The sequence below is a fragment of the Phycodurus eques genome, chromosome 7 (assembly GCF_024500275.1).
Source record: "Phycodurus eques isolate BA_2022a chromosome 7, UOR_Pequ_1.1, whole genome shotgun sequence".
Lineage (NCBI taxonomy): Eukaryota > Metazoa > Chordata > Actinopteri > Syngnathiformes > Syngnathidae > Phycodurus > Phycodurus eques.
In genome coordinates, this window is record NC_084531.1 from 13,876,046 (window position 1) to 13,900,805 (window position 24,760).

Genomic DNA, 24,760 nt, shown 5'->3' on the forward strand with positions numbered 1-24,760 from the left:
AGTCTACTTAAGATAAAAGCATTGATGAGCTTCTCCTGGTCTACTTGGCACATGCAAGCCTTTACTCTGGATGTTCTTCAGATGGTCGAAGGCAATTTTTGTAATTGATTTGACTGTTGAAAGTCAGGTTGGAATCTATCAGCACACCAAGGTTTTGGACTTGGTCTTTGGTTTCTAAAGCGAGTGACTCCAGGTATTTACGAACAGCAATCTTCTTTTCTTTATTGCCAAAAACAATTATCTCAGTTTTGGTGTGGTTTAATTGAAGACAATTTTGGCTCATCCAGTTATCAGTTTTAAACAGTGAAAAAAACCTCAATTGAACTTTGGTCATATGGCGATACTGCTACATATAACTGTGTGTCATCTGCATAGCTATGATAGTCAGAATTAAAGTTATGAGGAATTTGACCCAAGGGTAGCATATACAGGCTGAAGAGGAGGGGTCGAAAAACTGACCCTTGAGGGACCCCATAGGTCATTGCCATTCTATGAGATTGAACACTTACAGTGGTTACAAAGTAACCTTTCCTCCAGGTAGGACCTGAACCATTTAAGGACTGTTCCATTTAGTCGTACCCACGCATGACGAACCTTTACACTCAGTTTAGAGCAGGGGTCACAAACACGGTGCCCATGGGCTTCAGGTAGCCTCCAAGGACCACATGAACCCAAAGAAACACCAGTGAGCTGCATCTTTCTTAAATCATACTTTCATTGGTGTAAACCAATATCTCACCCCACCGCGCTGCCTTACATTAACCATGACAGTTGTAATTCAAATGGAAAAACTTTATTTACAGTGTATTAAAAAATTAATAGCAGCACTTTATCATACGATACAGGATAAAGTATTTACAAGAGATGAGATAGGAAACAAAGATTGAAGCGAGAGCGCTCCTAGGCAGTGATGGCGTCGTGGTCTCGGAACATGATGGTCTTGGGGTTGATCGCAACACTCTTGGTGGTGTTGTGTGTCTTGTAGATGCCGATGAGGCGGTCGGCGATCTCAAACATGTTGTTTCTTAGTGAGATGATTATGAACTGAGCGTTCTTGGTTTGGTCCTGCACGCGGAAGTAAGTGCCAGTGTACTGAACGTAGTACTGAGGCGAGTAAAAGGACGCATCGGTTAATACTCACATAGATGTACCCGGCGACAATGGAGACATTCTTGAAATCAAGCGCCGCATCGATCTCGTCCATGAAGTAGAGCGGTGTAGGCTTGTAGTGGTGCAGGGCGAACACCAGAGCCAGGGAACTGAGGGTCTTCTCTCCTCCTGATAGGTTAAAGATCTTTTTCCAGCTCTTCTTGGGTGGACGCACACTGCACAGACACAAAGTTGAGCATTAGGAGAAAGAGGCAGAGGTGTGGAAACACACAAAACCAGTAGAATATATGTACCTGAACATAATGCCCTCGGAGAAGGGGTCCAGACTGTCCACCAGCTCGAGCTCAGCGTCGCCCCCCAGCGTAAGCATTTGGTAGTTCTCCTTTAGCTTGTTGGTGATCATGTTGAAGCCGCTCATGAACTCTGTGAGGCGCTGTTTGCGAAGGTCTGCGTAGCCGCACTTAAAGTTGTCCCGCTGTGTGGTGATCACGTCCAGCTGGGCCACACGCTGCAGGTACAGCTCTTCCTGCGCGTGCGGGCGAAATAAATACAATTCAGTGATATGTGAAAATTGAATCTTCCATTGGTCAAATTTACGTATCCCTTTAGGATCAGGCTGAGTTGATTTAGCACTGGTCACCCGTCAATCACAGGGCGATTTGTGTATTGAGCGATCCACGACTACACTAACCAAAGGGATTAGCTTCCTACTCTTGTACAGCACAGACACTTATGCTGCTCGCTCTGCTTGCTTTTGCCTTTGTTTGCATTTTTCTTGCTGATAAGCTTGTTTTTCCTTCTAAAGAAACCAGAAGCAGCGACTCCTAGATACTTTTAAATATGTGGGACTTTTCCATTTGTTAGAAACAGTCGGCCGTGGCCATATTCAAAACATTTTTGATACCCCCCCATAACGTGAGCGTGGCCTGCTAGTAGCACAAGCATGCTATTAGCAACAAGATGCTTCCCTTTTCCACTGAAGACTATCACAAACTCCTTCAGAAGATGGCGCTCGTGGAAACGAAAATAAACTGCCTTGAAGTGTTTGTGGAGATAAATGGACAGTCGGGGGGGAAAAAAGCACCTTACTGATCTCTCAAAACAGACAGCTAATCAGCTCTGCAAATAACATTGATTGAACCTGTAGAAACAACAGTAAATCAGCCAGCAGCCCTCCCTGGAATTTACTTGTAGCAAAACCTAAAGATATGGGACAACGGACAATAGGGAGGACAGAGCAAGGACAAATTAATGAGGAATCTGGTTGCCCCGCACTCAATATTTCTTCAACCCCAAGGGAACAGCCGTGGACAGCGGCTGCAGCGAAAGAGAACAAAGGAGCAAGGCCACGCAAAACAGACAACCTGACTAACAAACAGGTTTATTTGCTCAATTTCTACAAGACCCCGGCCCGCTGAAAGAATGATAATTTCCCAGCACCGCTAAAAGGTATGAAAATAAATTAGATAAGAAAAGAAAAAAATGCAACCAACTACTGGGCCTCAAAGACTGATAATTGGTGACAAAGCTGTCAATAATGTAAAATGCGTTTGGAGTGAGTAAAACACCAACACAAGTACACTGTATTTTACCAATGACATGGTGTCCAATCCTATATATATAAAAAAAAAAAAAAAAAACTAACTAAGATTACTAATGAGCACCCATCTGTGAAATCTGTCATAATACATACAGGAGCACCGGATGTTGTGATGCAGCAATCAGAAGTACTGAAATGTGAATTTTTTTGAATGTTGTCTGAATGCTGAGGTGTTTGTGAGTGGACCTCTGCCAACAGTACGACGTGGAGATAAACGGTTCGGATGTTAAACAGATGGCTAAAGATGTGTGTACTGCCCAATCAGTGATCTTCATTGACAATTTCTACATATTTTGGGAGCGCAGAAGGAAGACGAGGGTTTCTGTCTACATAAACAAGGCGTTAAATTATTCGCTGCCAACTTTTTTTTCTTACTGTATGCGTCACTCAGCAGCATGAAAGGACAACTTCGGACAGGATGATCCGGAACAGATTAGATGACACTCTGAAGGACAAGTGGGACAGGAGGAGGCTTCAGCTTCACCCAAACAATGTTCCCCCCCCCTCATCATCCCCACCTCTTGAGCTGCAACAACAACACTCCAAACCCCTTTCATCCAGCCTAAATCTCTCCTGGACTTCATTGACAAGATGAAGAACCATGACAATGTTGGAATCTATTTCACACCACGTACTCCTCCCATTCCTTACACTCTAAGGCCAGGCCCCGTCTTCCCCAATGAAGAATCTTAACTGCAAGTCTTACTGATATGTGCGGGGTCATGGATTAAAATTTTATATATAAATAAAATTTTTCCCAGAATAAGTCAGGGTTCTATAGAGTTCAGGCATTTAAAAAAAAAAAAATCCTGTGATTACAAGGCACACAAAGTTGGTTAAAAAATGAGACAAAGAAAGTAGAGCTACAAACTTAGTGAGTATAACACATCAACCCAATAAACCATTGTCTCCACTTATCTCTGCAAGGTGAGTGCTATTAAATAGTTGGTCACTAGTGCACAAATCAACGATTAATGACATGATTATGACCAATGATCTAGACTTTATAACTCTTTAGTGAAACACGGTTGACTGAATGTAGTTGTGTAGTAGAATGTTGTTTCATGAAAGTGTCACAATGGGAAAAAAATATGGTGAATTGCTGTAATTTTTAAAATACCCAAAATATATACAGCTGCGTGTAAATTGGATAATAAATAAGTATAATAAAGCAAATTAAATGTTGTAGTGCAATGATAAAAATAGTCACGTTTGTACTAATTTCCCAACCCCCTCCACGGGCTGTTCTATGTGGGGGACCAAGTCGACCCGGGAATCTTTGGGCCTTCAAGCATAGTTGTCCACTCGCTCGTACCTTCTTCTTGTACTCGGCAATGGCGCCGAGGTTGGGCTTTATTTGAGCACACTTGGTCTCCAAGGTCATTATCTTGTTAATGATGACATTGCGGCCAGTGATTTCGTCGAGTTGCTCGGCTGTAAGAACAGCAAACTCCTCGTCCGGTGTGCCCTCGACGACGTGCAGGGACAGCTTCGCGGCCTGGGGACCACCATAAGCGGTTATAATATTACAGTATGACAGCATGACAAGCAACGGTCAGTCACCTCCTTCTGCCAGTGTTTTATCTTGTCCTTGTACTCGCCGACGGTGGCCGCTATCTGCTCCACGCGTAGCCGTACGTTCAGCGACTCCTCCTGCAGGGAGTGTTCCTGCTGCTGCAGGACCTTGATCTCCTTCGCCACCGTCTGGTACTTCTCTTGCACCTCGGGCAGGGCGGCCTGAAGAACAAGAACTAAAATTGTCAGTGTAACCTGACAGTAGTCATTCATCTCAGGCCCCACCTTGCACCTCTAATTAGATAAAGAAACCACTGTCCTCCGGGGAAAATAAGCAATCAGAGACCGAAGGCGTGGTCGACGAAGTGTCAATCATTTGACGTGCACATCCCTGTAGCCTTCCGCTGACCAGTTACCTTGGGCTTCAGGAGCTTTGCTGAAACTATGGTGGAATATCTGCCTCCATAAAATAAATGCCCACCCCTTGTTTGCCAACAACTGGGGACAACTCTAGCATACAGAAGCAGAGCGAATAAGCAACAAAAGGAGGAATTAGACAAGACACCAAATGAGGGTGAACATAGGCAGTGCGTTTCAGTGCTGTGAGGGAACTCAAGCAGCTGAGAGGATTCAGAACCGACACAGAATTAACAACATTTGTGCTCGTCAAGTTAATTTAAAAACTATTTTTGATTTGTAATTTATCGTACATTCCCCCCAAAAATTTAATGGTTATTTTTTGCATTTTGGTATAATGCTGTATATGATGAAAAAATTGGCGGCATGGTGGAGGACTGGTTAGCACATCTGCGACTGGGTAGCACATCTGCCTGACAGTTCTGAGGACCTGGGTTCAAATCTGGCCTTGCCTGTGTGGAGTTTGCATGTTCTCCCCGTGCCTAGGTGGGTTTTCGCCAGGTACTCCGGTTTCTTCCCACATCCCAAAAACATGAATAACATAAATTGCCCATAGGTGCGAATGTGTGCGCAAATTGTTGTTTGTTTATATATGTGCCCTGCGATTGGCTGGCGACCAGTCCAGGGTGTACCCCGCCTTTTGCCCAGAGTTTGCTGGGCTAGGCTTCAGGACGCCTACGACCCTAATGAGGATAAGTGGTACAGAAAATGGATGGATGGATGTTTAAAACAAGCAACCATTCAAGAACAATAATATACATAATACCACTCACATGTTTGTCTGAGCCAGTGGGGGGGAGCGCAGTATGTGCAACCTACTCTCCTGAATTTAAGGCAGGAAAAACCCTGCAAATAGGACATATTCTGACCTCAGCTTCCTGACAAGCTTTCATGATCTCTCCCGCCTCGTCCTCCAGTTTCTTCAGCTGCTCTGTGAACTCCGCCAAAGACTTCCGGTTGTCCTCCAACTCGGTCTGCACGCGAGTCACGCTCTCCTCGCACTTTTTCAGGTTGCTGCAAAGACATGACAGTGTGGTCAATGTGAAACTAACGGGGTGGGGGGGATCCGAGGTTTCAGGTGTCCAGAACTGGTGCTCACCGGTGTGCCGTCTTGATGGCGACCTTGGCCTTGGTGATGCTGGAGGAGCATTCGTCGAGAGCTTTGTTGATGTTGTCGAGCTTGTCCTGCTGAGCCTTCAGTTTGTGGCTGGTGATGTCCACGATCAGGTTGTGGAGCCGCTTCACCTCGTTTTCCACCTTTCCGGCTTTACTGGATGCTGCTTCGAAGTCTGGAAAACAAAATGGTGACATTTTCATGTCAGATACAGGATCACAATACTTGAACATGTACAACCTAGAAACATACAAAAAGGCTGCCTAACGGGTGAAAAAGTATACGGGGCGTCCTCAGTTTATGACTGGGTTCCGTTCATATGGCAGCGACATAATCTGCATTAGTACACAATTCGAAAATCTGTCACTTACCTACGTTAACACAGTAGTAAATTCATATTATAGTAAATATTTTTTTACAAAAAAAAAAAAAAAAAAATCTTTTAGGCCGTAAAAGATGGAAAAACAGTAAGTATGGTGTGAACTGAGCGTGCCTTCATATGCCTACATATTCTTACGCTCTTGCACAAACTATTTTCTTGTTAACCGAGAACTTGCTCTCGAACTTGAATTCACAGGCTGAGGCAGAATCGATCGACATGGAGTGTGAATATTTTTTTGCCTATGTGCTGTTCGATGGACATTCGACCAGTCCATAGTGTGCACTGCCTCTTGCCCAAAGTCGCCTAGAATGGACTCACCCATGATGATATGAGGACAAGTGTAACAGGAAATGGATGGATATTTAGAAGTGAGAAACTAAAAAGTGAGAAGAAAAAGAGTTCATTGCAGTCTGGTGGCACCTTTCTTGAAGGCTTCCAGGCTGTTCTCCATCTGCTTCTGTTTGGTCTTGTCCGGGGCAGCAGCCAGCACATTGGCCTCCAGCTCCTTCATCTGAACCTTTAGATGGCTCTCCTGGTCAGCCAGACTCTAGAGGACATCAAGAGCGACATGACATGGATTGTAGGTGACAACGTCCACTACGATCGCTTAAGATGATTTTGCTACGTACGGTCATGCTGTTGGCGTATTTTTCCAGTGTATTCTTCATGTCGCGGAGGTGAGAGCGGAGGTGCTGGACGTTGTCCTCTAGCTGCAGCTTCCTTTCCTGGCAGCCCTTCAGTTTTGTCACATTCTCGTTCAGCTTGCTCTCGATGCGGTCAAGCTACAGACGCACACGCCATCAGGGTCTAGAACAGACCCGGGCAAAGTACGTGTACAGCCCTCGGGCTACATCCAAAGTCTCTGACCTCGCAGTTTTTTTTTTTAAGGTCGAAATAAAACGTAAAATATGCAGTACTTTTATTTTGAAAGCAGTGTTTTTATTTTGATGAGCATGTGTCTGGGCAGCACAAGCATGCAAGTGTAACGACTTGTTTTCATTGTTGGTAAGCCGCATTGAGTGACTTTTTTTTTTGGGTTGTTGGGATTCAATGTCAGCACAATTTAAAAAGATGCACACTGTTGTTGACACTTTTTATGTGAGTGTTAATTAAAGTTAGTGATGTTTCAGTGTTAGTAAGTTAATGAAACAATGACTGCTTAAAATAATTACGCAACACCAACAAATTTTTGTTATGAAAGCTAATTGGTGGCAGCAAAACTTCAGAGCACATGGCAGCACATCTCTTGATTGGGTGGGGTCCTCAGCCCCCACGGTGCAAGCACAAACAATTACAGGAGACTTCTGCCAGTTATTGTGCATGCAAAACTGTGTCAATTCACCTGCATGTGTCTGCAGACACACACCCCTGGGTCTTATTCGCTGGGTGTGGGGGCCACTCACTCATTGCGACAAACTATGTGATTTTCTTGGGTATCCCCTAACTTACACTGGTCCGACAGATGTTTAGAATTTACATAGCCACTCCCACCACACTACAGCCAGGTCCACGATCCCCGTCCTGCATCCTTCCCCTCCTGTCCCTGTCCTGTCCTTCCCTCACAGGGTGTAGCACTACTGACCCATACAACACTCGAATCCAATATATATTTTATATATATATATATATATATATATATATATATATATATATATATATATATATACGAATCGAATATATTATTTAGTTACATTTTCACTCTCTCCTTTTGTTTTTTCTGTCACTACCCTTTAAAAACTTTGTTCTGTTCGACTGACTATAATTCTCAATAAACATCCATCAGAATACAAAGAAACCAGCATCTTAAAAAGTCCACTGTGACACAGTAAAACTGTTCTGCCATAAAAGGGATACAGATCTTCCTTTCTGCTTAACCTAACAGCTGAAAAAACAAAACAAAAACAAAACCCCATACGCTTGTTTGTCACATGGTCCCATTGGAAAATTAATTGCCCACCTGTTCCAGAAGGAATGTTCAGAAATGTGCGATGATTCTTGGTACTTCGTACATACCTCTTCCTGGGAGACCTCAGTGTTCAGAGAGGAGCCCATCCTGCCCTTCATTACTCTTCCTCCTCCAGTCATTGTTCCTGTAAGGACACATTTGAGCACGCGGGAGGAAGAGTGAGATCAGGAACATGAAAGACAAGTATAAGTTTGGAAGTGAAAGAGCAGATCACCCACCGGCCACCTCGATGATCTGGCCCTTGAGGGTCACCACTCTCCAGCGCTTGTCTCTCTGGAAGGCTATCCTTGTGGCCTGCTCCATGTCCTGAGCTACCAGGGTGTCCCTCAGGGCGAAGTAGAAGGCCGGACGCACGCTGGTGTCGTTCACTCTTACCATGTCAAAGAGACGGGGGCTTTCCTCGGGGGTGCGGATTGGGCCCATGTTCTTTTCCCACACCTTCATCTGAGGGGAGAAAGGAGGTCAGACCGAGGAACTCAGAGTGAAAAGCAGAAGTCGAGCGTGAGCACATTTACCTTGTCGAGACCAATGAAGGTGGCCACGCCGATGTTCTGCTCTTTGAGAAACGTGACACATTTTTGAGCTGTGTCGATGGTGTCTACCACGATGTGATCAAGTGCGCCGCAACTGGAGGAAATGGCCACGTCATACTTCTCGTCAATGGCTCCAAGGTCTCCCTGCAAAGCAAAACACAGAAAACTAGAGCTGTGAGCAGCTATAATCGGGCCCTCGCACCCTGGCCCCGTTGGGGTAGTGTCATTTTGATGTCCTGGCACGACGAAGGGCCGCAAATTGACCCCGGGCGGTAGATTGGACACCACGCTGTAGGACATATGCAAAGTTATGGCCCATATTGAGTAAATGTGGGCCACACAAAAAGTATGACCCGCAAATGGCCCCCAGGCCATAGGTTGACACCACTGCTGCAGGACAAGTGCATGCAAATGTTGCAAAAAGGTCTGGCCGCACAAAATGGGAGGACCGGTTGCAAATGACCCCCAGGCCATAGGTAGGACACCACCGCTGTTTGACCAGATGAAACAAAGCCTTCTCAAAGGTTACATTGAGAAAATGCAGATCACCCAATAATGGGGGATGGCCCCCAGGCCATAGGTAGGATACCACTGCTGTAGGACAAGTGCAAAGCCTTTTCAAAGGTTATATTGACTAAATGCGGGTGTTGAAAGAAGGTTATGAACTCTTAGGGCTACTACACTACTGTATGTATTGTCAGTCATGATGGTCGGACTTTTAACTACTCTGAATGTTACATTTAAAAGGCTGTAGATCATTTTCTGTTGAGTTTAGGACATGGGTTGTAATCACAATTTTGTTGGCGTGGGGGTGCTACACGCGTGTAGGAATTTTCGTAGGCGTAGGTGCAATGTTGCGCAAAAAGTTCTTTGATGAACTGTCACCATGGTCTGTTTTCGGCGACTTCAGAAAAGCTGCGGTTGAAGATCTGCCACCGGCATATAGTATGCCGGACAAAAAAAGCTCATGATAACTTTTAATATCCCAGGTGTTGAGATGGTACTGACCAAGTTTGAACTCAATCGGATGAAATCTGTAGGATACGTGCGCAAAAGTGTACCTATAAAAGGTCGTAGGTCAGTTTCTGTTGAGTTTAGGGTATAAGTTGTGATTACAATTTTGTAGAAGTCGGGGTAATACACGTACCTGCCACGTTTGGTAGGTGCAGGTGTGACATACCACGAATAGCTCTTTGATGAACTGTAAGTATGGCATCAGCAACCTTGCGAAAAAGGTCGACCTTACGATTACGAAGTCGCAGGTCACTTCCTCTTGGGTTTAGGGCATGCGTGTCTTTGAGGTTTTTGTACGTCTGGGGTCGATACAGCCGATTTCTGTAGCTCTAGGTGAAACGTAGAACAAATGATACTTTGATAAAGTTTAGGCATTTTTGGTTTTGTGGCGAAATGTGGAATGAAAAGTCTGAAGGCCCGCCCCCGTCATATAGTCTGTCGGTTTAAAAATATTTTGATAACTTTTAATATCCCATGTCTTGAGATGACACACAACCAAGTTTGAAGCGAATCGGATGAAAGCTGTAGGAGTTCACAAAAGTATAAACCCCGAAAAAAAATGCTAAAATTTCACATTTTCCCCCCCCTTCAAAAGGTCATAGGTCACTTTCTGTGGGAGCTATGATATCACGCGCGATGACTTTTTTGTGCGTCTGGGTCCCCTCTGTATGCGTACCAATTTTCAGAGCCGTAGGTCATACGGATCACAGAGTTGTCCTTTGATTTACTTTCGGCATGGTTCAAGGGGGCGCTGGCGAGCCATTTTCTGAAAATCGTGCCCGAAAAAGTGAAATTATCAAATTTTTCACCAGGCCCGATGTGCGTGCCAAATTTCGAGATTTTTTTTTCGCAGGTCACTACTGCTCAGGCCCTAATTAATGTCTGGACAACAAAGCAACTGAAAATTTTCAAAACACTAAGGCTAAATCTGGGAATCTGCAGGTTGCAGGAAGCAAAATTTAGGACATTTGGTAAGGCCAATTTGATCAAATGTCATTCACTAAATATGACCATTGGAGTGGGCAATAGGGGCTCAATCGTCTATAACTTTTATGAGAACTGAATGATTGTCAAAATATAACCTTTGTGGAGTTCACATGTTTTCGCCATACCTGTGTGGATTTTCTCCAGCTTCTTGTCACTTTCCAGAAACAAGCATACTTGGATTTATAGACCCTAAATTGTGAATGTTTGTTTGTCTGTCTGTATGTATGCATGTATGTATGTAACTGACGACCAGTCCAAGGTGTACCCTGCCTCTTGCCCAACGTCAGCTGGAGTAGGCTGCAGCTCACCCACAACCCTTATGACGACAAGTGCGATAGAAAAATGAATGGATGGATGACAAAGCTGTCTGTGGCATTTTTCTGACCTTTGAGTGTCAGCTTCAATGATTACATGTCATTCGGAGGATAATTGGGGTCGTCATTTTGAAACATCTCATTTAAGACTTTTTCAAGGGTCCGCAGACACCCGGTAAATGCTGAAACATCATTGCGTCTTAATGGAAGGCACTCAAGTACATCCCAGCTCAGTAGCTACACATGAAAACCCTACAGGAGTGAAAGGTACAGTATTTTCCCTTACTAGCCTTCCAAGAATACCAGGAATTCTCCCACTCCTTTTCTGCTGCGTGAGAGCATCCAGGACCTTCCCTCGACTGCGGTTGGAGGACAGAGAGCTCTTGGCCTCGTCGGCTTTCTGCCTCATTTCCCTCACAATGTGACGGGTCTCGTTATCCATCTTTGTCAGTTGGTCCAGCTCTTCTTCATCCTGCAGAGAAAAATGGCCGCTCCTCAATAACTTGTTGGCCCACGTACAGGACACACCTTGTAATTGTTGTTTTACCTTCTTGAGCGCTTTCTCTTTCTGCGGTATGTTGGCTTCCAGTTCTCTAATAGCGGTGCGGCGCTCCCGCAGCATGTCCGATGTGGTCTGAAGGGTCTGTTTGGCTGAGTTGAGCTGGGTGATTGCAGTGTTATGGCGGCTCAAGTAGATGCCGAGTTCCGACTGAGCCAGGTCCATACGGGAGCGTGTCTCGTTCACGGACTTGCTTAGCTCCATCAGCTCTCTCTCTTTGGTCTGCCAAAAAGAAGCACAAATATGAGTTACAGAACATTGGTAAAATGATTACCGGTCAATAAATAAATAAATAAATAAATAAATAAAAACCCGTTCTTCTGGGATATTGCAGATTTTTAAGCGATTGCTACACAGGCATGTTCTCACTGCAAGCTCTGGTCATAGGCCTGTCATGATAATTACTATATTGACTTATCGTTGGACAAATAAAATGGACACAATAGTTTTTCCGGACTCGGTAAATAGTCATTGTTGTGGTGAGCTGGAACGTGGATCACACAGTGACCCGACAGAGTTGGACGGCTGTGTCATTAGCTGCTAGTGGGTTCATGGAACACCGTCGGACCGGTACACTCCTGACGGTGTTGGCTACGTCCAATACTCCATAGCTTTACTCGATGTGCAGGGCGTACATTCACACAACAGAGAAACTTAAGGGAACGTTAACCGTTTATTGTGTTCGCTAACCTGCGAGCTAACGAGCAAGCCTGCAAGCTAACGAGCTAGCGAGTTAAGGAGGTAAACAGCTCACTCTACCGCAGTGATGTCGTTTAAAACTTCAACGCTGCACTCCGTGTTGTTGTGTGTGTTACTCCCCAATTAACACACACAGGAAAGTTAACTTTTTGTTGTGTTTGCTAGCATGCGACCTAATGAGCAAGCGGCTTTGTAGGCTTATTTAGAAGTGTCTTTCGGTTTGCCCCGAGTGTCGTTTAAGCAGAACGTAATATCACAGTATCTCCTTGTATTAACGAACGTGAAAGCATTTTTCTTTATAGCCCCCCCCCCTCCCACACACACACACACACAAATTATAGTGATAAAGACAGTGCCCACAACACGCTGTGTTGCAGAGGGCAGACTGTGTGTGGGGTGACAAGTGCAAACACACACTGCATGTGTGTCTGTGAGTAACTCTATACCGGTACTAAAACAAACCTATTACTGTTCCATTTGGCAAGCTCTTTGTATCTTTGAAGTATTTTGTCACTTAGTAACCTCTAAAATCTTTTTCACCTAATCCCGATCAGCTGAAAATCACATGATTGACCCTGATTTTTTATCACATGATCAGATCAGGTCATCCCCAGTGCTAAGGAATACTTTAATTAGTTTATATGCATTTAAAGCATATGGGAGGGGCAGGTATGTTGCAACACTGAGGCTAGGGGGTGCTACAGCCCCATCAGAAACACTAGTTAAGCCCCAGTTAAGCCTCTCCAGCATTTTATTCCATACTACAGTAATAATCAGAGGTGGGTAGAGTAGCCTAATATTGTACTCAAGTAAGAGTACTGTTACTATAGAATATAACTCAAGTAAAAAGTAGTCCTCCAAATAATTAGACTTTACACCGATTTTATCGGGCTGATCGGTATCGGCCGATATTTAGCATTTTATGTTGATCAGCTTTAATGTCATAATTTGCCGATCTGATCAATGACGTCATTGATCGGCTCCGCAAAAGACATTTACTCCGCGTCGCCATCGTGCACAGTATATTTGAATCCAAAAGCTAGTTTATTTTTAGCCTTGTCGCATGTCTTTTGACATAGTATTGGAAATATCTGATGGCCAATAAAGTTATTTAAAACTTTTTTTTTTTTGAATAAAAGTCGGCATTGTGAACAGACAACACGCCTGAGACAGACAACACGTAATGCCCGGATCAGACTACATGACAAATTTGCTCTTTCACGATTGTACTGTCAGACTACTGCAAAAAAAATATTGTATTCCGATACCACCGGATCCCGTTTTTTACGATCATTGGGTTTTATCTTGTCATCTCAAATGCGAACGGGTACTCTCGTTACCGTTATCGGAGTAAAAGTACCATTCAATACTTGAGTAAAAGAAAAAGTATGCTTCATTGATACAACTCTGACAAGTACAATTTATCCAAAATGTTACTTGAGTAAATGTAACAGTAAATTTAGCACATTCCTACACATCTCTGGTAATATTATTTATTTAAATTAAACAACAACAAAATTCTGTTCCAATCCAGTACGATGTGTGTGTGAGGGGAGGGGTAGGGGAGTCTTTCATTTGCGTGTTAGGTCGCCAACAGTCCGTTGCATCAATGGATCATTTTGTGACCAATTAAAACACTCGTTTACCAAAAAGAGTGCAGATAGAAAATGAAAACCCAGTCTCCCAGGGGGACCAAAAAGAAGAGGGAGATAAAAAAAAAAAGAGCCAGGTCCTGAAGGAGCAGCAGAGCAGTCCATCGCTGCTCGCTGCTCTACCGCCCCCCCCTTAGCTGCACTGCTGACAGAGACACTGGTGACTGGCCTCTCTGATTTAAGCCAATCACCCGTTGATGAACCAAGGCGGTCTCTTCTTAGGCATCATCCAGCCACAAAAGTTGGACAGCAGGATTGCTACTTCAATCGTAGATGGAATAGGTATTATAAATGGTTGGAATATTCTATTATAAAGTAACTGAAGTAATAAAAATATATTATTCTCTCAGCCCCCCCACGTATCACTCAAGCTCCCCCTTAGCACGGAGAGAGAGAGAGAAAAAAATCTCCTGGTGCCCTGCCTGGGGAAGGGTCAAAATATTTACCAAAAAAAAAAGTTTTGTCTAATGCCTCTCCATATCGCAAATTTTGACCGAGAGCGGCTGGGTCTGGAACGTCCATACCTCTTTGTCTTGTTGCAAGCCGCTGGTCTCTTCTTTCAGGCTCTCCATCACCTTCTTGAGTTTTTCTTCCTCTTTCCCCTTATGCTTCTCCAGCTCTTCCTTGCGAGCGGTTGCCTCCGAGATGGCCTTTTCGCTGTTGGCGGGTACACCACGCACCTCTTCCAACTAAAAGCCGCCACACATTCACAAACACACACGCACACACACACGGCATCGACAACAATTAATCTTCAATGGACAGGATAGGACAAATGTAGGGGACAAAAGGTGTAAATTAAATGCTCTGTGCTGCCTGGTTGAGAGTGGCACTGTGAGTGGGGTATTTTGTGGAGTTAACTGCAGGTGAAAAGTGAAAGTGGCTGTCGGGAGTGTAACACAAGCCAGGCCATAGTTGACTTGTGCGCAGCAGAACACTGCTCCCCTGAGGGGGTCTGCCTGCCCCTACCCCTCAAATCAACACATCTCCACAGCACTGCCACTCTATGTACAGTAGCTATGTATACAATGCGACACTTATCTGAACTGTTTGTTTGTCAGTGTTCAAGTTTTTGTGTGTGTCCATGTGTGCGTCTCCGTGACACGAGAGACATGAATCCACTTGTCTTGCACTTCACAGCCCCCTAGTGGATACTTTAGGTGAGCTACTTCTTGCTGCCTTTAAAATGTGATTTACAGCGTCAAATGTTTTTACGTTGTTTTTACAAGAACTCTGTAGTTTTCCGACTGTAAGAAAAAATATGATGAATTAATGCAAACTCCCAGCATATAGATGTAACATGGACCGGGGACGTTCAACAGGAGCCATGTCGCAATTATTTTACACCAAGGGGCCTTATTTTTTGCATTACTGGACATGCACCATGACTTTACATGTTCACAGAATGGACCTTTTTGTTTTTCACTAATGGGGAATAAGTGATCCAAAATTAATTCGGCTTTTATCAAATAATTAATTTTCTTCTGCAGAACAAAGGACATTTGTAGATGTCTACTAAGCAATACAATTATAGTTCCATTCTTTGTCTCTTACTTGCATGTGTATTTAATTTTAGAATATTACAATAATTTATGTTCCCGTGAGCAGGAAATTGTCGGTGGGTGCCCATACAGCTTGCTGGACAGAGAACAAATAAATAAATAAATAAATACAGTGCTGTACTGCTGCTTTAATCATAGCGCAAATCTGTGTCTAATGTTAGGTTTGTACTGTAAACATCAAAGTTTCTCACTTGCAGTGGATGGGAATACTCACTAAGATTTTAACTATATTAGTACTCTATACTGTTTTTCAATCAGGTACTTTAACAGTATTCTTATCAGTACTTTTAATTTTATTTTAAGAAAAACACTAAAACAAATATCAGAATTAACACTGCTTTCTTTTTATTTTATTTTTAAATAAAGCAACTACAAAAACTACGTCAATAAAAATGTATACAAAACTGAAGTCTCAAACAATTTTACCAATTCTAATTTTAACAACAACTCGCATGTGATGTATGCTTTGTCACTATTGTCAAACCTGTAATACTGCCCTGCTTAAACTCGAAGCACCACGTATGTCTCAAATCATAACCTTTTTTGGCTACAGGTGCGGGTCCGTATGGGACTGTTTCCGCCAGTTAGTGGCCTCTGCTATAGGACTGTATGGCACGACAGACATTTTTATATAATACTAGGAATCATATCGTAATATGACCGCACAGCACACGGGCACGGGAGGGAGCCAGCCATGCCTCTCGTGCGTGGCGCTGGATTGGGGCAAGGCTCGTCTCCGTGAAAATAGTTCTTGAACGAATATCTTAATTTATATATTAATTTTATTGCAAGTTAGAAATGAGATCAGAGAGGTAAAAGGGGCAAAATAACGTTCATATAGCCTAAATAAATCACGAATAAATGTAAGTAATTTCTCCAATACTGTTTACAGAACTGTGAAGGATTGCGCTCATCGATACTCCGGTCTTTAATTATTTAGCCCTGGGGCCAGTTTAATACAGGGGCTCAGTACCCATCCCTAATCCTCACAGTAAAAAAAGACAAATAATATATCAGCTCCAAGGACTTAATCTAGAACTGGATGAAGACAATTTAAAAGGTGTACACACCTTTTCTTTATCCTTCTCCAGCTGCTTCTGCAACTTCGTGTTCTTGCTCTTAGAGTGTCTGATCTTCTCACGCACTTCAACGTCCTGCAGGTCCAGCTGGGTGAACTTCTCCTTCTGGGTCTCCATGTACTTGCTAATCTTGTCCTGTTTTCTGGTGAAGTAACATTGTTTGAACTGGGCAAAACCGCCAGTAATTTAAAATACAATTTTAGAGGAACTAGTTAGAACAAGTCTACTGGATTGCAGTAACACCATATTAAGGGTCAGAAATATTTCCAGATTTTATAGACAAGTAGATTAAATTCAACAGAAACGGAACTACAATTTTCTGTTTCCCCCCAAGCAAAGACAATAAGCCTAAAATTAGGGGGGGGAAACAATCAAACAAAAAACAGACATTTATATAAGAGGAAGAGAGGAGCAAAATGTCTTACTTTTCCACATTTTTGAGCTCTTGATTCATTTTCTCAATCTCTTCCGATATCTTAGCGGTTTTCTCGGTGAGTCCCTTGGTGTCCTCCAAGATCTTCTGCTTCTCCTGCTCTTTATCTACCACACGCTTTTGCAGATCATGACTTATGGACAGGAAGAGATATAAGGGGGACAGAATAATACGTAGGAATTACACTGGATGGTAAGATAGTTACATTTTGCTTTTACTGGATCATATGTGATTTATTTGACTTGGCACAGAATACAAACACACAAACCGCAGTTGGTGTACGTACACGGAATATTGACAGAGGCGACTCTTGTGTTTGAAGATGTCATTTTCCAGAGTAAGAAACTCCACAGCTTTGTTCTTTTCTCCCTCGAGAGCATTCTTCTCCTTCTCCACAAGCTTGACTCGATTGAGCTAGGAGAGAAAACTTGGCCACTTAATATCAACCACAAATCACATGCATTAGCAGTATATTTACAAAATATAAAGCGGAATCTGCCAAGTTGAACACAATCTGTTGTGTTGTGCAGTTCTAAATTCAACATTTCCCTCCCCAGGGAATATTGCAATGTTAAATGAACTAATTCAGACTCAAACTGTCACCTTTATAAAAATGTGTTAACTGTGTGGGCATTTTTAAATAGCATTTTAACTGTCATACAAGTATAAAAAAGGTAACCACTATACTACTATAATATTAAAATAATAGTAGAACTACTCACTCTTTGAAGATGACTGGGACATAAATAAAGTCTTGGCAGAGGGATCTTGTGTGGCATTATGTAGGAAATTGCTGAAATAAGTGCTACTTGGTAAACTATATAACATTTATATTCAATTAATCTTATTGTTCATATTGTAATGAGCAGGAAGGCCCTTTTCTGTCACAGTATGTTTCCATTTCTGGTTCTGATTGTCATTACACTTGCCCTCTTAGCCACCACCACTTACAGTCTACAGTGGCAGCACACACAAACACACAAAAGTAAAAAAAAAAAAGAATAAAGAAAAATACACTTGGGTATTTAATCCTTTGGCATGATGCTTTGCACTCCTAGTTTTGCTTAACTTTTGAGCCATTTAAGAGTCACCCCCCACCGAGTTTTTTCTTTTTGCTGAACTTTGACCTGTTCAACTTTTGGGGCATTCAACTTTGGAGGGTCAACTGTATTTTATATTATGTATTTTTAATCATCTAATATTATTCTGGTGCTGCAATTACTGATGAAATGAAATAAAAAATAATAAAATAAATAATTATCAGAGCACAGTTTATCTTATCTGTCACGGATGCACAACAACAACAACAAAAACATTCACTTTAATGTGAAACTAGAGAAAGTTGGGACACAGGAAGAATGCGTGAGGATAAATCACCTTCTCCCCCCTCTGTTCATTAAGCAATTCAATTCTGCGGGATAGTGTTTGGATGGGGTCCTTCAGGCGACAGGAGCCGATAATGTCCTCCAGGTATTCCAGCATTCCCTCGTCATGCTCCGTCTGACCTTTAGGCTTCATCATGGCAATTTGCTCCACCTCACCCTGAGCCCCAACAAAGAAAACATGTGACAAAGTGGATCCAATCGAAATAATTATAAATAAAATTAATTAAAATAGAAACAAATATTTAAAAAAATGTAACAATTTAATATTGCAGTTGTTTGCCGACTTTCAGACTCAGCTTGTGCTGAGTGATGTCATGCATGCTGTGATCGCGACATTTATGATACCAGCACCATCATATTGGTCAAAGGAGACTTCTCTCTCTCATCTTTTAACAGCTTAGAGTTGTGTGAAGGGAGCTAGAGCGTATTATCAGTTTGTGTACATGTTTAATGTTTTGTGTACAGTTTGTGTGTATCACATTGTACAATTTTTGTATCTGTCTTGTATTTACTTTTATTTTGCCTTGTACTCTGTTATTTGCAGCTTGGCTGGAACTGCAAAATGATAAAATGATAATCCGTTCTCAACGGCTTTACCTGCATAAATGTTAAATAAATAAATACATTAAAAAAATAACTATGACTTAGTCACACACAAATGCTTACTAATATAATTATGAAACAGGGGGCAAAATGTATTTTTCCCCATTTAGTGAAAGTAAGAGCAATTCCTTTTGGTACACTTGACTAAATAAATTGTTCAATGAACACTTCTTTTTTTAAAGTAACAAATACAAAATATAAATAAGATGCCGTAGTGAGGATAAGTGTCTCAGAAAATGGATGGATGTTTAATGTGGAAAAAATAGTCTTATCTAATCATGTGTAAATTTATTTTGGCCTCTACAAGATCCTTAGAACCACACCAGGGACATTTTTTCTCATCTAAGAGGACGTCTGATTACAAATTAAATTGTATTCATTTGATAAAGGAGAGCCTTGGGTAAGATCCCTTTCAAGCTAAACAACAATTCATTCTCGATGATGTAAAGACCCAATGGCTTTCTTTGTGTGTAAAAGGCTGCTCACGTATTACTTTTATGTATAAAAATAAAAGAGAAGCCAGCAGGAGAGAAAAATCCCCCATGTCATCCTGCTCTGACCAGTGCACTAAATAGACAGCTTCCCCTTTGCCAGAGGCCTGGAAAAGTGACCTTGGAGAACAAGCCTAATCCTCTTCCCATAGCCATGCAGCCATGTCACAGACGGAGCTGAAAATCTAACATCCAAGGACAGCAAGAGTCATCATGAATACACACAGACACAGAGACACACGCAGACACACACACAGGGGGATGCATGGCACTTGTAAGCAACCAGCTAACCACAAAAGCACAGTGAAGGGTAAGAAATGTTCACCAGAAACTAGCGCACCATGTAAAACAATTAGAATTCAAGCAACAACACATTGAAATCAGTCATTTGGTGTTACTCTGACATGAGCCATCACCCCATAAGCCTCGAGTTAATCAGTAAAAATGTTCAGGACACACGTGTAACACAATCACAGCAGGAGGAGTGTGACCGGAAAACTGCTACAAACTCAGTTAAACTATCCAAAGTAAAAATAAAATTAAAAAATTATCAAAAACTAGAAAAAAAATATACACTAAAACATAGTCCATAGAATTACATTGGCAGAAACTCAAGTGAAAAATTAAGAGATTATGGATGGTGTTTGATCCAGCCACACTGAAGCAGCACTGCTAATACTGGGGTTTATCTATCACGCCAATATTTACGTGCTGCTAAAGCGTGACAGGTACAGAACAGGAAATCTGACTTCCCCCTTATTAACTAATTAATCCAAATACTCCCTGGGAACAAACAAAAGGGTTGTTTAAAATCATCGACTGGATAAAAAAGTGCATTTCCTTAAAATCCTGAAGCAGCAAATAATGGTTTGCACCTTATGCACATTGTATCAAACCATGATGCGCTGCTATAGCACTCCAAGGGCTTAGGAGGGCATCTCCTTTGTGATAGCAACAGGTCCATTCCACAGACAAAAACAGCAGTGAAACATTTGACTGGATAATTGGTGGGAGCAGGAAATCCCACACAGAATGTGATGTCATAGGAAGGACAAAACAAGCAAGATTACATCAGGGAAACCAATGACAAGTTACCTGTAGGATGAGAAATCTGTTGTGGTCCAAGTCAATACCGTGGCTTCGAAGCAAACTGCCCACTTCTTTGAATGTAGCTTTTCTTCCATTGATGTAGTAGGCTGAGGAATTGTCTTTGTTGGCACTCCTGGAAACATAGAACTTGCTGTTGGGGATGACTTCGTAGTCATCTCCTTCCTGACTCAGAGAGAGGGGGAGGGGCAGAAGAGACAGCAGTTTAGGGCACAACAGCTAAGGAGAGAATCAGACAGCTCCACACATCAACTTCAACTATTTATGAGAGTAAAAAATACAGAAAATGCTAAATATATTCACTTACACTAAAAACAACTCACAAAATGTGTGTGCACAATGCCCATACCAGAGCTCCAGCAGCTAGACACAAGTGTAATTAATCTAAAATCACAAATACAACATAAACTATAATTATACATCTAGGACAATACACAAACTGTTGGGAAAGATGATAATATTTGTTTTTATTTTACTTAAGTTAACTTTAGAGCCAACTGAGTTGAGTACACCACTTATAATTTTTTTTTTTTAAAACTCAGAAAGAGGAAGTGATCAGACTTGTAGTTTAAAGCATTAAGACATAAAACAATAATTCTTACATAGAAATTCAATAATCCATCCCATTAAAAATTTTATTCGACTTTAAATTGAAGAAACATTTAAAATATGTGCTCCAAGCCAAAAACAAAACAAACCAAAAACTACACTAGAAAACAAACGAAATATTACAAATAATCCAATCCTTGAAATTGTTTTCCGTTTTCTGGCAAGTTGTTTCATGAACTGCAATTACCTTTTTATTGAAAGAGCTATCTTGGTGATAATTACCTGTGCCATCAATTAAATAGCCTAATTACAAGAAGGTAAATTCTGCCCCAAAATATTTTAAATTAATAGAAAGGCTCAAGCACCGTATGAATGGTGTGTGACTGTGTGTTAAATGTCACTTCCCTGACTGATATGTGTCTGTGTTCAGTCATAAGACTTTGGAAATATTAATTTAATTAAACTGAGTAAAGAAATTGCTTTTAAAACTCAGTAAAAAAAGAAAAATATTTCAAACCAATTTCTCCCCTAGGGATGCCATATTGTTGAATTTCAGTGAATGCATGAGTGTATTGTGAGAGCAGCAGAGCAGAGGGATATATATATATACCTTATCAATAATCTTTTGAAAATGCACCTCCACAGTACAGCTTTGCACATCTTTGTGCTGATCAGAACTGTGGATAAGCACCGATAGCTTTTTCGATCGGATCTTTTGAGCTCTGTATCCAAACACAAATAGCATGGAGTCGATCACATTGGACTTGCCACTTCCATTCGGACCAATGATGCAGGAAAAGCGCTGCAGGGAAGGAAAGGGTTAAAAATATATGTATAAAAATGAATCACATAAAATATGAGGCACTGTAAATAATTTTTTTTGTTTTTGTACATTTACAGAGTCCACACCACAAAATGGCCATGAGTGTGTATTGTGTGTGTGTGTGTGTGTGTGGGTGTAGTAGGATATTTGTTTCCCCAGCTATATTGGTAAAATCGGTTGAAAACGGGGAAAAAACTATTTGGGGAAAAAATATCACAAGTCAGAATAACTTTAAAGATCAACAAACAAAATGAAAACAGTAGATTTGTAGCTTACAACCCCGATTTAAAAAAAATTATAAAAAATGACAGCAAAAATGATGATGCAGAACATAACTTACAACTTTTGTATCTACCATTACACACTTTAACATTTGCGTTGTAAAAGACACTCACAATGACTCAAAATGTCAACAGAACGTTAACAACAAACCCCCATGTGTCATGCAGGGCTTAACTAGAAGTGTGCTTGTGTTTTTTGGGTCGTACCTTGTGAAAGGGCCCCAGAATCTGCTCGCCTGCGTACGACTTGAAGTTGCGATTGACTAAATGCGTTATCATGAGGCGAGGAGCGCCCGGCTCATTGGTCATGGCTGGGGGCGGGGGTGGAGGGATGCTATCGAGAATCTCCTCCAAAGGGCGACTATCAACCGCCTCGGCAGCCTCCGCGACAGGCGGATCTGTTGGCACAGGGACAAAAAAAAGTACAACTTTTATCCCCCCCCCCACCCCAAACTGTGTGCACGAGAGAGCGCTTTCAGGTGGGGGAGGGGTGGAGGATCACAAACAAAACAAGTTAGAAAGACCTCTTAGGTTTTTTTCCCCCTTCTTGTTCTTGACAGAGTGGATCAAAATCGAGGAGGCTGCGAGTAAACGCTTGTTTTGTTTCCAGAAGGTACCATCACAACACAGCAAAGCCCCCCCAATGACCTGCCCAAACAAGCTACGTCTGTCGCATCCATAAACAACAAACAAACATTATTGACAGAATGACAAACACGTGCCCCTTGCATTATCTACTACCAAGGCATAATATTAACATAAATATACGAATAGTCAACCTGGAACACTCGACGCCTCAATTGGACATTTATTGATTACCGGCGCACAAAATTGACAAAATAAGTCATTCTAATAACTAGTGTAGGGAATTAAAAAAAAACAAAGAAACATGACAAACGCCACCGAGTAAACACAACTTGTTTTGAGATTGAGACACGCACACACACAAGGGGGGGGTGGGGGGTGGGGGGTAAAAAAGCAAGCCTTTGTTACTTACCAGTTGTCGGCGGCGGTGCCTGCTCTCCTTGGCCATTGGAGCGGCTTCCTCGGGGGGTTACGTCCAGCTCGTCCTCGGAGTCATCCTGAGGCTGCGACCCCTTTCCTCCTGACTTGGAGGAGGCAGCGGCAGTGGAGCGCTTTGCACTTTTAGATGGCATGATTTGAAGTCTGAAGGAGGGGGGTGGGGGGGTCAGTGGTTATTTAAAAAAAAAAAGAAACAAAAAAAAAACAGGAAAAGAGTTATATCGGTGAGTGGGATTGGAGCCTGTCAAATTCTCATTTTTTTTTATGGCTTGTCATGGCCAGCAGTCATTTAGGACATTCTCCAAACCTGTCTCTAAACGTAGCCTAACGGAATAAATTATTTATACCCACACATAAAATAATAGTATAATAGTTTTAGGAGCCCCCTTGTTACAAGTGAAACCTCGGCGCACAATTTCTTATGAAAACAGCAATACTACATCAAGAATCTTAGCTGAAGACCACTATTTACGCAGTTATTTCAGTTCTATCCGACGAACAAAACTCCCCCAAAAATTATCCGTAGACGACCCATTCGTTACAATGTAAATGTAAAATTATACGAAGGGTGAACTAGTTACGTTGTAATTATCTTTAATTACACTTAAGCTGGTCAAATAAGCAAGCACGGTAACAGTGACTCGACCCCCCTGGAAACTACGTATCTCAATGGGATACGTTTTTTGCCACGTAACTATTTTGTCACGTCGCTACTTTTACTGTTTAGTACCTCCGCGAATGTAAAGTTAGCTACGCGGCAAACTTTGAGCGAGTAAACGAGATAGAAAGATTGGTGACGATGTTTTTGAATACGAGTTTAAAAATGTTTTGTGTTAAATCCAACTCAACTCGACCTTAAAGTTGCATTTCGGCATTAATTGTTGTTTTCGCAAACCGACTCGACGTATCGCATATTTGAGTATATACACTAACATTAGTCAATCTGGAAACTGCCGCGCTGCTTTTAAAATTATGAGTTTCTAAACGTTTAAAAAAAAAAAAAAAAAAAAAAAAAAAAAAAAAAAAAAAGCTGCTTTGTGAGCATTACAGTGTCGACTTACAAAAGTGGTCTCGGTTAACACTACGCATTTCAGCTTCCGATAATAGTTCGTAAAAGTGTTGTCAGATGGGGAAAAAATCCGCTTTTGAACTGATGCATTTCAGCAAATAGACGGAACCCGGCCACTAAGTTATTTTTCGCGGGCTTCTTCGTCTACCTTCCGCAAAATCGTTCGCAAAAGTCGCTTGCCCGGTCCAAATGTCGCTTGGGAAAAATGTCGGCGATTCCAAAATACGTGAAAAATATTCAAGAAAATTCAGATCAGTGTCATGTCGAGCGTCTCGTCGACTCTGAGAAGTCCAACTTGTAAATGGCGCCTAAACTGAGCTGTCGAAGCACATTCGTTACAAACTGACGCAAGGCACCATGGACCGTTCAAAGGGCAAAAAAAAAAAAAAAAAAAAAAAAAAAAAAAAAAAAAAGAAAAAAAAATTCAAAAAAGGGGACGAAGCCAACTCTGCCTTGTACTCCCTCCGCGAACCAAATGCATTTGTCCAGAAAG

The 24,760-nt window shown here is 41.9% G+C and overlaps 1 protein-coding gene across 2 annotated transcripts; it reads right to left on the reverse strand.

The window, feature by feature from the left end:
- Positions 1-777: 777 nt before the first annotated feature.
- On the reverse strand, positions 778-24,596 carry smc4 (structural maintenance of chromosomes 4). 2 transcript variants are annotated; one of them, XM_061681733.1, is made up of 24 exons: positions 24,416-24,596; positions 23,173-23,342; positions 22,383-22,573; positions 21,682-21,873; positions 20,511-20,687; positions 18,314-18,478; positions 17,223-17,350; positions 16,929-17,069; positions 16,495-16,645; positions 14,387-14,551; positions 11,500-11,733; positions 11,239-11,424; positions 8,620-8,781; positions 8,323-8,548; positions 8,152-8,228; positions 6,768-6,920; positions 6,559-6,685; positions 5,742-5,931; positions 5,512-5,656; positions 4,274-4,447; positions 4,026-4,208; positions 1,404-1,636; positions 1,142-1,325; positions 778-1,065 (listed from the first exon to the last, which is right to left on the reverse strand). In XM_061681733.1, exons 2-24 carry the CDS (start codon positions 23,330-23,332, stop codon positions 901-903), a joined length of 3,909 nt encoding a protein of 1,302 aa, XP_061537717.1. In that variant the 5' UTR covers positions 23,333-23,342; positions 24,416-24,596; the 3' UTR covers positions 778-900. The 2 variants fall into 2 exon arrangements, with proteins under 2 accessions (XP_061537717.1, XP_061537718.1); XM_061681734.1 differs by having other exon boundaries at positions 24,260-24,596.
- Between the last annotated feature and the right edge of the window lie 164 nt (positions 24,597-24,760).

Excerpts from the sequence above, each read along its gene's own strand:
- smc4 (XM_061681733.1), bottom strand. The coding sequence starts at position 23,332 with ATGCCATCTAAAAGTGCAAAGCGCTCCACTGCCGCTGCCTCCTCCAAG. Across the intron at positions 16,646-16,928 it reads GAGCTCAAAAATGTGGAAAA|AAAACAGGACAAGATTAGCA; the intron begins GTAAGACATTTT and ends TTACTTCACCAG. Across the intron at positions 5,657-5,741 it reads GCCATCAAGACGGCACACCG|CAACCTGAAAAAGTGCGAGG; the intron begins GTGAGCACCAGT and ends ATGTCTTTGCAG.